At 43.0% G+C, this 15,267-nt stretch overlaps 1 protein-coding gene and 1 pseudogene across 3 annotated transcripts in view; both read left to right on the top strand.

Annotated features, from left to right (window-relative positions):
* SHLD1 (shieldin complex subunit 1) overlaps nucleotides 1-15,267 on the top strand; it is an 89,271-nt gene that overhangs the window by 9,436 nt on the left and 64,568 nt on the right. Inside the window, exons 1-2 of one of the 3 annotated variants that reach the window (XM_077116128.1) lie at nucleotides 625-831; nucleotides 1,887-2,107. In XM_077116128.1, the coding sequence (XP_076972243.1) occupies nucleotides 674-831; nucleotides 1,887-2,107 (379 nt within the window). In that variant the 5' untranslated portion in view covers nucleotides 625-673. Of the gene's footprint in view, nucleotides 1-624; nucleotides 832-1,886; nucleotides 2,108-15,267 lie in introns of those variants that run through there. The other 2 variants (XM_077116129.1, XM_077116140.1) reach the window with 2 other exon arrangements.
* Nucleotides 6,360-9,125, top strand: LOC143646772 (sterol-4-alpha-carboxylate 3-dehydrogenase, decarboxylating pseudogene; annotated as a pseudogene).

Raw genomic sequence — 15,267 nt, 5'->3', positions numbered from 1 at the left:
CAGGAGGCCGGGAGGCCCTGGAGCTGGGTTCATCCAGTCTGTCTGCTTTCTAGCTGGGTTGCGTTGGGCAAGTTCCTTTAGCTCTCTGTGTGTCTAAATCTGAAATGTAAATGAGGATAATAGTAGGATTGCCTGCTTCCTGGAGTCATTGCCTAAGAAGATCTGAGCACGATCCCTGGCACCAGACAAGCGCTTGATAAATGTTCACTACCCTTATTATACTATTCATGTTATTCTGAAATTCCTTCTTTCACTCAAACATGTATCTTTGAGACCTTTCAAATTCTATCATAATTTGGAATACTGCCTGCTTTCCGAATTTGTTCCTTCTCCTGCCTTCTCTATCTCAGTTGCTAATATAACCCAGCCAGGAAGCTGCCACTCCTTGTTGACTCTCAGCTCTTCTCTAGTCCCTTCACCTGTTGAGTTACTAAGTTCAGCTCTCATTTTGGTTCCTAAATATGTTTTGAATCTTCCCCCTGCTCTTGACCCTTAGTGCTCTGCCTTACTTCATGTGTCCTTTGTAGCGCACCGGGGATTCTACAGGTGAATGCCAGTTACTCATAAGATTGTCTGCTGCCAGGTGTAGGCCCTGCAAATCCACCTGCTATCCAGCTGCCAAACCTGCAAATCTGTCACTTTTCTGCCTGGTGGCCCATAACACTTATGACACATGGTGCTGGCTGTAATAAGATTGATTATGACAACTGAAGAAGATAGCAGAGGATCCAGGATCCAGGATCTCCCAGGCCCATTGTTATTTCTTAGCGAGGCAGACAGGACTGGATATACTGTGAAGAGCCCTCCAGTTAGAGAACCCAACCCCCACAGGTATGCACAGGCCCAGGAGGAACGCCTAGTTTTTAACAAGAAATATCCAAAGCTGAACCCCAAAATCCATCCTGGAGGTCTCTGGAGCTCAGCTAGGAAGCTGGGTGACAGCAGCCAGGACTTGGCTGTCCTTCCTGGAGCCAGGCAGGAGTGGGGGAGGGACCCCCGTGCCATCCAGCTGAGACCACAGCTTGTCCCTTTCTGCTTACTCATGCATGGCCGTCCTTGACTCATTTTAAGCTTCCAACACTCCATGCCAATTGTGGTTGCCCAAACTGGTTCTTCTCATGTTCAGACTGCCCCCTGGGCCTGACCTGCCTGCCTCCCACTTGGGGATCACCTCCTCCAGAAAGCCTCCCAGACCTGCTTACTGACACATTGTGTTAAAGTAATAAGTCTCTGGACTCGGGTGCCCTCCCAGGGAGGGCCTATGACATTGACCTTGGTTTCCCCTGACAGGTTAAATAAGTGACAAATGCGTGTCTGAATAGTCCACAGAGGCAAATAAAAATCACCTGCAGTCTCACTCCCCAGAGACAACTGCTGAAAACAATTTGGGATATATATGCTTCCAGACTTTTTTCTGACCACGAACCTGTATATTTCACCCCAGACATACACACCCACAGATGTAATCTGGATCAAACCCTACCTATTGTTTTAAGACGTTTTCTATATAGTATGCCTTGAACATTTCCCCTTATCCTCAGAGCTCTTGAATGACAATTGGGCACAGTATTTCCTCAGGTGGTTCTAAGATTGAACCTCTCCCTACTAATCCAACATGCAGCTGGTTTTATAGCTGAAATGATTAGTAGGTTTCTGTCTGTGGTAACAGTACTTGTTTCTCATGATGAAGGAAGCATGGCAAAGAAATACGAATACTGAGACTAAAATAAAGATGAGAAAGGTGGTAAGGGGGGCACTAAATTATTCCAGTTTTACTATCATTTGATTTGTAAGATGCTGGAATGTCAGCCCTTCAAGCTTCCCTCTCTGAAGGCTCCAGGTGTGCAATACCTTTTGTAACAAATTCTATTTTTTTGTGGAGGTAGGACGATGGCGGCCCCAGGAGACACTCCAGACAGCCAGTCAGAGGAAAGCAGTGCTTTGGCCCTGCCATCAGCTGATGACATAAGAGATTATGTGCTGCAGAAACCCAGCCAGGAGGCCAGCAGCGAGGCTTTCAGTTCCGTAGAAGTCTTTTCTTTTCCTTGCTCTTCTGATGTGGATCCAGGTAAGGGGCACAGCTTAAAACAAACTAAGAAATATTCAGGTATGCAATTGTTTTGTTCTCTGTCTTCAAAAAGCACATCTTTGAGGGCTAATTCCTTGTTTTGGGTGGAAAAATTTATTGCCTAAGCAGTGCTATGGGGAGAAACTTCAAAGAGAGCCTCCTGGTGTAATGGTGTGGAACAGCTGCTTCCTGGACACCCCTTTTTGTGTTGGGTCCCTTTCTGGTGTCCATCCAAAGGTATTCAGAGGCAGGCATGCCCCTGGTCCGACAAGAAGAGAGTGGAATTGTTTTTTGTTTTGTTCTCTTTTGACTCCAGCGGAAGATAGCAATGTGGGCCTGCTGTGTGTTATAGGTAATTGTTTTGGTTTGGAAAAGCTGCCGGGATGCAATATAGCAGAAACTGAATGGCTTTTAAAAAGAGGAATTTATTAAGTTGCGAGTTTACAGCTCTAAGGTCATGAAATGTCCAAATTAAGGCAGGCCTATAAAGATGTCCAAACTAAGGCATCCATGGAAAGATAACTTGGCTCAAGAAGGCTGATGACATTTAGGGTCTCTCCCTCAGCTGGAAAGGCACTTCGCTATGTCTGCTAGCTTTCTCTCCTGGCTTCTCATTTCATAAGAATTCTCTGGGGGTGTTTTCCTTCTTTATCTCCAAAGGTCTCTGGCTGTGTGGGCTCTGTTAGTTCTGAAGCTTTTTCCAAAATGGTTCCCTCTTAAAGGGCTTCAGTAAGCAACCCTACCTTGAATGGGTAGAGACCCACCTCCATGGAAACCATCTAATCAAAAGTTACCACCTACAATTGGGTGGGTCATGTCTCCATAGAAGCAATAAAAAAGTTCTCACCCAGCAATATTGAATGAGGATTAAAGGTCATAGCTTTCTGGGGTACATAATAACTTCACATGGGCACAGCAATGATAATAGGGACTTGAGCTTCCTCTTGTGAAGTATTCTCTAGACTTAAGTACAGCTTTTCTATAAATTTTCCCCACTGAATTGCCAAATCTATTGCTTATGCCCAATGATAATTCCCCAATGTAGTGGTACCCCTCTTTGGTTGTGAAGCCCACCTTCTCCCTGCTCATTACTCAGTCTTGGAGGTCCACAGACCCAGAGTCAAAGCTCAGCTCTGCCACTTAGTTGCTGGTCCACTTGGGGTATGTTTCCAAATCTCTCTGAGTTCCAGAATAATCTACAAGATGGCAATCAATTGTCTGCCTCATGGAGTTAGGCCTAACTCTGGGAAAAATGTAAAGTAAACATGATGTTTGCCATATATAGGTGCTTAGTCAATACAGCTATGGCTAGTATTTTATTATTATTATTGAGAAATGCAAATATATATATTTTAAAAGAAAACTTGTTGGACACTTAGAAAATGTAGCCCTTAGTGCTGATAAACTCAGCAATGGCAATAGATGGGGTGTGTTCCTGTCATAGAATTCAAGAATTCTATGACACAGACTTTTAAATTCCCTTGAGATTTCATTCTGTTTTTCAGTATATAGAATAATAGGTCTTAGTCAGCTTCCTGTTTAATTTCGTTCTTGACCAAGAATTAGACTATCCCACATTCTTTTTCTTTCTAGGCTAAACATCCTGGTTTCCTTAACCCGCTCTCTTTGCCCTTGTATTACTTTTCGTCTCTGAAACTGATCTTGTTCTTCATCTCCTGCCATCAACAGCATGTCCTAGTATGTGTGAGTGGACAAGTTGAACATATTTTTAAAAGTGGTGGCCTGGTGAAATACCTCTGAGAAATGGCTTTGTGCTTTCAGGGAATTCAATGTGGACTCAGTTTCTATTTTCTATTGCTGTACTGGTTTGAAAGGATGTATGTCCCCTAGAAAAGCCATGTTTTGATCAAAATCCCATTTCATAAAGGCAAAATAATCCCTATTCAATACTGTATGTTTGAAACTATAATCAGATCATCTCCCTGGAGGTGTGATTTAATCAAGAGTGGTTGTTAAGCTGAATTAGGTGACGACATGTCTCTACCCATTTGAGTGGGTCTCGGTAAGTTTCTGGAGCCCTATAAAAGAGGAAACATTCTGGAGAATGAGAGAGATTCAGAGAGAGCAGAGCAGAACGATATAGCCACAAGAAGCGGAGTCCACCAGCCAGTGACCTTTGGAGATGAAGAAGGAAAATGCCTCCAGGGTTTGCTTGATGAAATCAGAAGCTATGAGAGAAAGTTAGCAGATGACGCTGTGTTCGCCATGTGCCCTTCCAGCTGAGAGAGAAGCCCTGATTGTGTTCGCCATGTGCCTTCTCACTTGAGAGAAAAATCCCGACCTGCATCAGCCTTCTTGAACCAAGGTATCTTTCCCTGGATGCCTTAGATTGGACATTGCTATAGACTTGCTTTAATTGGGACATTTTCTTGGCCTTAGAACTGTAAACTAGCAACTTATTAATTTAAATTCCCCTTTTTAAAAGCCATTCCATTTCTGGTATATTGTGTTCCGGCAGCTAGCAAACTAGAACAATTGCCTTCTGGGCAAATAATCTTTAGGAGAGAAGTATAATTAACTCTAAATTAGTTCTAAAAATGAGAAGCATGTTGAAATATTTACATTGTTAAAACTCTTTAGGCATTTCAGAAAAAGAAAACAAAAAACAAAAAACTTCTATTGGAAACCCTTCAAGGTCTCAGACAGAGACATTGGAGGGACAGAGCACTGAAATGCTAAGGCAGCCACTCTGCGTGGTGCGCTGGCGGTGCTGGGTCAGGGTCACATTGCCTAGTCTGAATCTTGGTTGTGCTTCTTCCTTGTCGTTTGACCTTGAGCAAGCCACTTTACCTATCTGTGCTTGTTTCCTCATTTGTAAAATGGGAATAATAATACCCACCTCATGGGTGAGGAGATAGTGAGGATGATTGAGGCAGCACAGGAGGCGCAGTTCCTCGCACATGGGGCTCTCAGGAAATCCTGCTCTTCAGTCACGCAGTGCCTGGGCCACTCAACACACCACCTTGCTGATGAGGCTCAGCTGTGTGAGACTAAAGCAAAAAATGTTTATTTGTTACAAAATTTATATTTTGACTAGTGCATTTCCTAATATAACTTATGTAGATAGTTTGATTGAATGCCAGAAGTACTTGGAATCTCAGGTAGGACATGAGATTTTGCTGGTTTGTCCAGAGTGATGCCCCAATGAATCCCAGAGTGATTTGATCAGTGAGTAGAAAAGTATCTGCAAAGCCCCCTTCGGGGAGTGGTGAGAACGGGGAGAAATTCAACTTTCCCAATTTGAATTCTTGATATTCTCACAAGCGGTGTGGACAACCAAAGTTATAGGCTGAGCCCCCAGTCTTGGGGTTTGTTCATATGAAACTTAACCCCGCAAAGGATAGGTCAAGTCTACTTAAAATTTAGGCCTAAGAGTCACCCCCAAGAGAGCCTCTTTTGTTGCTCAGATGTGGCCGCTCTCTGCAGCCAACACAACGCGCAGTCTCACCACCCTACCCCTCTCTACGTGGGACTCCCAGGGGTGTGGACCTTCTTGGCAACGTGGGACAGAAATCTTGGAATGAGCTGAGACTCAGCATCAAGGGATTGAGAAAAACCCTAGAATGAGCTGAGATTTAGCATCAAGGGATTGAGAAAACTTTCTTGACCAAAAGGGGGAAGAGGGAAATGAGACAAAGTGTCAATGGCTGAGAGATTCCAAACAGAGTCGAGAGGTTATCCTGGAAGTTATTCTTATGCATCAAGTAGATATCATCTTGTTATTCAAGATGTAATGGAGAGGCTGGAGGGAACTGCCTGAAAATGTAGAGCTGTGTTCCAGTAGCCATGTTTCTTGAGGATGATTGAATAGTGATACAGCTGTCACAATGTGACTGTGTGATTGTGAAAACCTTGTGTCTGATGCTCCTTTTATCTACCTTGTCAACAAAGGGGTAGAATATATGGAATAAAAATAAATAATAGGGGGAACAAATGTTAAAATAAATTTAGTTTGAAATGCTAGTGATCAATGAAAGCAAGGGGTAAGGGGTATGGTAGGTATAATGTTTTTTTTTTTTTTTCTTTCCTGTGTTCATTTTATTTCTTTTTCTATTGTCTTTTTATTTATTTTTCTGAATTAATGCAAATGTTCTAAGAAATGATGAATATGCAACTAAGTGATGATATTGTGAATTACTGATTATGTATGGTGTTTTATTTTGTTTCTTTATTTTTTTAATTAATAAATAAATTAAAAAAAAAATTCATGACCTTCCATCTCTAAAGTCGACCCTTAGAGCTGCCCAGCCGTCACTCACATTTCTCTCACCTACTCACCCTTCTGCTCTGCTGGGTGATGGTTTTGTCTTTCCTCTCTACAAATCTCCTCCAGCATCCCTCTGACCTGATGAACTGGTTTCCTTTTTAATCAAGAAGCAATCAAAAGAGAACATCCATCAGTTTCCTTCCTTCCTGTTTCCATGGAAGACCCATCCCTGCCCTCTCCTCCACTTGTGCACTCTCACCTACTCAAAGATGTCATCCTAGTACTTCTCTCTCCAGCAATTCTTCTCTTTCTAGCAGCATTGTCTCTGTTGAATCATTCTTATCATCATACAAACAAGCTATGATATATCCCATCTTTAAAAAATAAAATTAAAATAACATAGAGGGTGGGCCACAGTGGCTTAAGCAGGCAGAGTTCTAGCCTGCCATGCTAGAGATCTGGGCTCAATTCCTGGTGCCTGCCCATGCAAAAATAATAATAATAATAATAATAACATAGAGAATGGGGCAGCTACTCTGAGATGGATTCTCTTAGTATATGTGATGAGTAAGCTAAGGCTGGCTGAGTGTACTTCCAGGACCATATTCTGAGCAGAAGTGGAACAAAAAGGTGGTGAGCAAATGGGAAGCCAGGTAGAACAGACACATTTGACAAAAGCCAGGACATGCACAGTAATCCAAGGTTCTGGATTCCTAAGGTGGCACATGGTACAACAGTTGCTGCCAAGAGAATACACTGCCAATATATTTGATATCCAACAAAGGTTTAATAATCTTGAGGTACAGTTCTTTCTGGATGGGACCTCTTCAGCCTACAGCAACTGTAACCAATTCTGAAAGATGTAAGCGGTTTTCCACTATGCATCACCCCACTGCCTCGTGACAATAGGGAACTCTTTTTGAGAGTGAATTACATTGGCACCAAGAATGTTATTAAAACTTGCAAAGAGAAAATGAGAAACTCATTTTAACCAGTGGTGTCAGTGTCATCTTTGAGAGTGGCAACATCAAGAATGGAATCAAAGACCTCCTTTTTGCCATTAACCCCATCACTTACCATACAAAGACTAAGATCATGATGAAGAGGACAGTTCTGGGATGTAGTAATTCAGAGAGCAGTTCTTTAACTCTACCCATCTACCTTCCTAGTATTTTCAGCCCAAGGGACACCAAGATGTTCCCCATCCTCATCAAGGCAGCCAGGAATGGCAAGATGAAGTTTATGATTGGAAACAGGGAAGGACTTAGTGATCTTCACAGCTTCATGAACAATGTGGCCGCAGAGTACCCTGCCCACGGCACAGCCATGAGTGGGAAGGCATTCCACATCACCACCAACAAGCCCATCCTTTTCTGGACATCCCGTCCTGCATTCTGATGGGCCTCAACTACCAGGTGCCTAAGTACTACATCCCCTACCGGATGGCATACTACCTGTCCCTCCTGCTGTCCCTGCTGGTGATGCTGCTCAGCCCTGTCTTCCACTTCCAGTCCATGTTCACACCAATGCAGGGCTTACGGGCTGGCACCTTCCACTGCCACAGCTGTGAACAGACCAAGAAGGCCATGGGCTACCAGGCAACTGGACACCATTGTTGAGGCCATGGAAGGGACTGTGCAGAGCTTTTTCCATCTGCATAGGGTCAAGTGATGTGTCCTGGGAACCTGGCTCTCTTGTGTTGTTCCCTAGAAATTAACTCTCTCCCCTGTGGACCAATGAACTAACCCAAGTCTATGCTCCTTCAAATGAGACTCTTCTAAACTTAGGACTCCTTTTGCTAGTTAGATAAGAGCACTCAGCCTCTTCCATGACTTTGAGGGTGGCAGAAACTGCAGACTTTCTTCCTTTATAAGTTTGGATTTGGATTTCTTAAAACAGGCAGTTTCATATTCTACTGTTTTGTGTTTCTCTATCCTTCCCTTTTTCCCTCTCTCCCCTTCCCTCCTCTCCAGAGAAAAAGACTATTGGTTGTTAAACAACTCATGTACTTCCACACTGTCTCTGTTACTGTGGATGTGTTTTGTTTTCTCATAAAACATTCTTTCACATGTACATTCATCTCTGTCCCCAGAGCCCTGTTGTCATTTCAGTGGGATGTGTGGGTCTGCCCGGTGCCTGCTGTGGCTGGGGCAGCTCCTCCTGATGTGGGGCCCCTGGCATGCTGACCATAAGCCATCCAAAAGGTCACATATGGTAGAGCCTCCTTTATAGCATTTGATCAAAACCACCATGAGATGATGTAGAAAGGGCTAGGTCTCTGCAGCTTATACTCATAATCCTTCAGAAGCAATTTCTATTTAAATCTCATAACTCGACTTTTTCTATTTTCTTCTTACAAAACTTGATTCTTCTCAGATTCATTGAAATGTAACCTAAATACTTCTGTTTTCTTCTCTGCCTTCTTTCAAGGATGGGTAGGCACCTGGAGAAACCTGAATAAAGTGACTGTGTTGTTCATCAAAGACAAAGAAACCACCCATGTTGCCAAGCCCCCTTCTACTTACAGTCTCTTTTCTTTGTTTCCTTCTATAAATAAACCCTCAAAAGAGTCATCTACACCTGGCACCTCCTGTACCTCTCCTCCCGGCTCCTCTTAAAACCCTCCCATCTGGCTTCTAACTCCATCATTTGTGAAAATAGGTCTTGTTAGGGTCACTAATGACCTTCACCTTATAAATCCAATAGTCAACCCTCAAGCTTTATCTTTCTTGATCTCTTGGCAGCATTTGACACACTTGACTTTTTCTTCTTGAATTCTTTCTTCACTTGGCTCCTTTTTTAAAAAAAAATATATTTTTATTGATAAAATTTAACATACAAACATTCTAAACATACTAACATTCCACACATGGTGTACAATCAGTGGCTCACAATATCATCACATAGTTGTGTATTCATTACCATGATCATTTTTTTGAACTTTGCATCACTCCAGAAAAAGAAATAAAAAACGAAAAAACCCATATATCCCATACCCCTTACCCTTCCCTCTCATTGACTGCTAGCATTTCCATCTACCCAATTTATTTTAACCTTTGTTCCCCCTATTATTTGTTTATTTTTTTACTCGTCTGTCCATACTGTAAATAAAAGGGGCATCAGACATAAGGTTTTCACAATCACAGTCACATTGTAAAATCTATACCCTTATACGATCATCTTCAAGAAACCAGGCTCCTGGAACATAGCTCTACAGTTTTAGGTACTTCCCCTTAGTCACTCCTCAATACTAAACTAAAAAGGGATATTTATATAATGCATAAAAATAACCTCCAGAATAACCAATCGACCCTGTATCAGCCATGGATACTTTATTTTTTTCTCATTTCTCTGTTCCCTCTTTTTGTCAGGGTTTTCTCAATCCCTTGGTGCCGGGTTCCATCTCATCCTGGGATTTCTGTCCCACATTGCCAGGGAGATTTACACTCCTGGGAGTCATGTCCCACATAGTGGGGCAGGGTAGTGAGTTCACTTGCCATGTCAGTTTAGAGAGAGAGGCCACATCTGAGCAAGGAAAGAGGTTCTCTGGGAGTGACTCTTAGGCCTAATTATAAGTAGGCTTAGCCCATCCTTGGCAGGAATAAGTTTCATAGGGGCGAACCCCAAGATCGAGGGCTTGGCCTGTTGATTTGGTTGTCCCCACTCCTTGCGAGAATATGAGAAATTCTCCAAATGGGGAAGTTGAGTATTTCCCCCTTTCTCTCCATTTCCCCAAGGGGACTTTGCAAATACTTCTTTATTCACTGTTTCACTTGGCTTCTTGAGAGCAGCCCTTTCAAGGCTGTTCTTAGTTCATTGGCTGATTGTTCAGTCTCCTTTGTAGGTTACTTCTTACCTCTCCAGCCTTTGAATGTTGGAGAGCCCCAGGGCTGAGTGCTCAGGTCTCTTCTCTGTTATGACTACTGCCTGAGTGATCTCATCCAGTCTCATGATCTTAAAGGCCCTCAGTAATCTGGTGAATCCCAACTTTATCTCTCTTGGCATTTGGCCAGCTGTGTACTTGACATATCCACTTAGATTTTTATTAGCTATCTTAAACTCAGCATATCCTAAATCAAATTCCTAATTCCTCTACCCCTTCCCCAACCCCCCAACCCCACCCCAACCATACCCAGATACACATACCTCTTCTTTGAGATGTTCTCATTTCCAAAAGCATGTCCATCATTCTGTTCACTCAGGCCAAAACCTAGGAGTCATCCTTAACTTTTCTTTCTCTCTTGAACCTCACTTCCAGTCCATCAGCAATCCTGTCATCTGTACTTCCAGAGTAAATCTAGAATGTAACTAGTTTTTGCCACCTCCACTGCCACCATCCTGGTCCAAAGCACTGTCATTTCTCTTCTGGATTATCATTCCAGCCTCCTCACTAGTCTTGCCGCATTTTTCCTTATTCCTCTACAATCTCTCCTCAACACAGCAACTGGAAAGATTCTATAAAAATATAAATTGGATCATGGTAGTCCTCATGTGACTAAGTGCAAAAGCCAGCATCCTCACAGTGGCTCCCCTGTGGGCCTTGCCACCTCTCTGACCTCCTCTCCTGCCATGGTCCCTTCCCTCACTGGGGCCCAGCCTTGCCAGCCTCCTGGCTCTGCCTCTGCCACCCCAAGTTCTCCCCTTTGCCTAGCATACTCTCCCCCTAGATAACCACATGGCCCCCTCCTGCCCTTCTTGCCAGCCTCATAGCTCCCCTTTCAGGGAGACCTGCCTTTGCCATCCATGTCTGAGTCACCCTCCCTCCTGCTGATAGTCCTTAATCAGACCCTTCCCCTGCCTTATTCTCTTCCACAGCCCCTATTTGGCACCCTGTATGTTTGCTTGTTCATTTCTTAATTGTTTAACTTCTCCCATTGGCATATAAGTTCCATAATAGCACGTGCTCAATGAGTGCTTGTATAAGGAATGAATTAGTAAACGCTAACTGCAATTATTATTTTACCAAGAGGCATGAGGGCTGAGTGCTGAATTTGATCACAACATAAAAAGTCTCTCTATCTCACTCTCCTCCCTAGCTTAAGGCTTGTTATGAATAACTTTGGAAAGTTTCAGGTATAAAAAGTGGGAGTCCTAGGCAGAATTGAATTATGTGAAGCCCAAATTTAGCCCTCTAGCAAGATCAGTGCTGAAGGAATGGAATTTCCTTTATTTTCCTTTATTTTCCAGAAGAAAAGTCAAAATGTATCATGGCTGGAGACCTGACAGCACACATTAAACCATCAGCCATTTAATGTGTACAGAGTAAATCATAAATTATTCTGCAACAGTGTAAAGTCTGTAAACTTTTTGTTAAGCTGGAAAAACAAGAAACCTGTGTCACGACCACCGAATGTGATGTGCATCCTGCGAACAGTTGTGTTACTTGGTGCTAGGCCCTTCAGGAACCCAGCTCTTCTCACTTTCTCTCCTTCTCCACTCTAGACCTCAGGCATCCAGGACCTGTGTGCCTCCCATCAAAATTTCTCAACAACCATTTTTTGAAACTTATTCATACCAAAATACAAGTAATTGATTATAGCTTCAAGGGTTAGCTTTTCCAGGAGTGTTTTTCATTTAAGGGTAGCTAGTCCAAAGCTAAAAGAGTATTGAAATTTCAGGAATTAAGGGCAGGAATCAAAAGTCTATGTCTCAAAAAAAAAAAAAAAAAAAGTCTGTGCCTCTCTGATGTCCCTGAAAATACTTTGTTTACCACAGATTCTCATACTTCCCTCCCCACCCATCCCCCAACTCCACCTTTCCAAATGGAACGCTAAGGACTCATCTCCTGTTCTTACCTGTGGCTGTCTCTGATGACCCAAGCAGGAGAGATCTCTCTCCTTTGCAGTGGATGTTTGAAACACTCATGCTGGTTTGCACATACTACCCCAAGGAGGCTCTGTGTATGCCCATTTTCCTCTGCACATCTAGTTGCTGGAATGTTTTAGAATACATTAATAATGATTGCTCCCATTCATTGAGTGAGAGCTTGCTGCATGTGCTGGTTTGAAAGAATGTATGTCCCCTAGAAAAGCCATGTTTTACTCTAAATCCCATTTTGTAAAGGCAGAATAATCCCTTTTCAAGAGCACATGTTTGAAACTGTAATCAGATCATCTCCCTGGGGATGTGATTTAATCATGAGTGGTGTTAAACTGGATTAGGTGATGACATGTCTCCACCCATTTGGGTGGGTCTTGATTAGTTTCTGAAGTCCTATAAAAGAGGAAACATTTTGGAGAATGAGAGATTCAGAGAGAGCAGAAAATGCTGCAGCACTACAAAGCAGGGAGACCACCAGCCAGCGACCTTTGGAAGAATGAAGAAGGAAAATGCCTCCCAGGGAGCTTCATGAAGCAAGAAGCCAGGAGAGAAAGCTAGCAGATGATGCCATGTTCGCCATGTGCTCTTCCAGCTGAGAGAGAAACCCTGACTGTATTCACCATGTGCTTTCTCACTAGAGAGATAGATCCTGAACTTCATTGGCCTTCTAACCAAGGTATCTTTCCATGGATGCCTCTGATTGGACATTTCTATAGACTTGCTTTAATTGGGACATTTTCTTGGCCTTAGAACTGGTAAACTAGCAACTTATTAAATTCCCCTTTTTAAAAGTCATCCTGTTTCTAGTATATTGCATTCTGGCAGCTAGCAAACTAGAACATTGCGTATCAGGTCTTGTGCTGCTGGGCTCTGTGCTAAATGTTTCACAAACTATTGCTACCTTTAACTCTTACCCAAACCTGCTGTTTCAGTTTACTAATCCTGCTGGAGTGCAGTATACCAGAAATGGATTGGCTTTTACAAAAGGAATTTATTAGATTATAAATTTATAGTTCTAAGGTCATGAAAAGGTGCAAATTAAAGCATCAACAAGAGTATACCTTCACTCTAGAAAGGCTGATCACTTCCGGGGTTCCTCTGTCACATGAGAAGCACATGGCGATGTCTGCTGGCCCTCTGCTCCCAGGTTTCATTGCTTTCAGCTCCTGGTTCCAGTGGCCTCCTTTGTGAGCTTCTCTGGGCCCTCACTTAACTTCTCCAGGGCAAACACTGGATTTCTTCTTTTAGTTTAGCGTCTCCAAATGTCGGTGTTTTGGTTTCATTTCTCTGCTCTCTGTGTCAGTTCTGAATTCTTTTGCTCTCCATGAGCTTATTTAAGGACTCCAGTAAACTAATTGAGACCCACTTGGAATGGGCAGTGACACAACTCCATGGAAATACTCTAATCAAAAAGTCACACCTAAACAATAGGTCTGCCCCACAAGATTGGATTAGGATTGAAAGAATATGGCTTTTCTGGGGTATATCACAGTTTCAAACCAGCACACCTGCAAAGTAGAAATCACCCCCATTTTATAAATGAGAATATCGAGCTTTGGAGCAGTTAAGAAACTTGCTCAGTTTTATTTAGTCAGTGGCAGAGCTGGGATGAGTCCAAAGCCAGTATTTTAAATCACATTAGAAAAACATGGGAAATAGCCACACGGATGGTACAAGGAACTACGAGAAATAAGTTATTTAGACAAGTGTGGTTAGCTTGATAGAGCAAACAGCTCGTTTTGGGGGATTTAAGGAGGAATAAAGTTTTTTATACTATCTCCTTCAGACTTAAATATTTTAAAAATATTTTTATTTTGCTCTGTAGCTGCCATTGCATAGTGCTTTTGTATGCTGTGCCGTTGATTACTCATGGTACTCATTAGGTTTGTTTAAAAACAAGAAAAAAGGACAAATCATTCAGAGCTTCTGAGAACTAAATGAAAATGGCATCGTTCAGCCATACAAGAAAGAAAAAAACTACTCTAAACTCAAGGGAAGACCAGCCATCTTGTTTTCTTTAATGGCTCCATATCTAATAGTCTAAGCAGGAATAAATATGCTCTGTTTACCCCCCACAAAGGGAATGTCATTCCTGACATTGCTAGGAGGCCTTTATGCAGTATGGAAAGCCATTTATTTTGTTGTAAACATTCCAGAGCTACCTTTTGTGAGAAAGATATTGTTGACAAGGAAATTTAAGAAAAGATGTCACAGTTAATATGGGCATTGCTAAGCAATGGGCTTGAGGTGGCCAGTTGTGAACTCTGAGGGATGCCCAGCCTGAATTCCTCTGCTCTGACCAGCTGCCACCTCCCAGTTCTCCACACTGGCCAGGTGCCCAGGTTTTTTCATTTTCTGTTTTAAGTTGAGCCCATTGTTTTTGCCTTCACTGCTTGTTGCTAGCTGGTTGTGGTTAGAGGTTCTCTCTCCCACAGCCCTTCAGCAAACTTTTGCTGACAGTTTAACCTAGTTTGGATGACTCTGGATCTGCTGTTTGTTCAGAGACGTGCCTCCCTTCACATTGGTCTCTACCCTTCTATCTAAGATTCTGCACACGTCTGCTTCCCCAGTTAGCTTGCTGTTCTTGGTGTGTTTGCAGTTATATGTTGTTATTAAGTTGATGTTCTGAGGATTGGTGAGTAAGGTAAAAGTTGTTCGGTTGTATAGTTATTTAAGAAATGACTCTACACTGGTCTCTGCAGCCCTGGTACCACTCAGCAAGGTATGCTGTTGGCTGGGTTCATGTAGCTTGTGCTGGGTTCAAAATATGGTTGACTACCTCAAGAGGTGGAATGGGGATCGAAGGGTGAACTCACAGCCTGGCTCCCCCAGCAGTTGGGTGAAATGAGACATAGGAGCTGACTGTTGGTTTTGGTCAGATCCTCCCATTTGCCAGAATCTCCAGTCAGAATCCAGACACACAGTTGGCAAGGGGGTGGGTCCATGATGGCCACCGGAATGGCCTACTGGGAGCAGAGCACAGTCCTGTAGCAGGTAACTCAAAGTGAGGGCTCAGAAACCCAGGCCAGAGCAGGTGGTGCTCAGGTCGGTGGCTCAGCAGTGAGACCCCAACTTCAGGGCTGGAGGCAAGGTCACAGTTCCAAGACCTGGAAGAATGGCAGGCAAGAGAAGGGTGGACTCCTGTTTTAGG

Source organism: Tamandua tetradactyla, chromosome 1 (assembly GCF_023851605.1).
Source record: "Tamandua tetradactyla isolate mTamTet1 chromosome 1, mTamTet1.pri, whole genome shotgun sequence".
In the NCBI taxonomy this organism is placed as follows: domain Eukaryota; kingdom Metazoa; phylum Chordata; class Mammalia; order Pilosa; family Myrmecophagidae; genus Tamandua; species Tamandua tetradactyla.
This window is presented reverse-complemented; position numbering and strand designations above follow the sequence as displayed.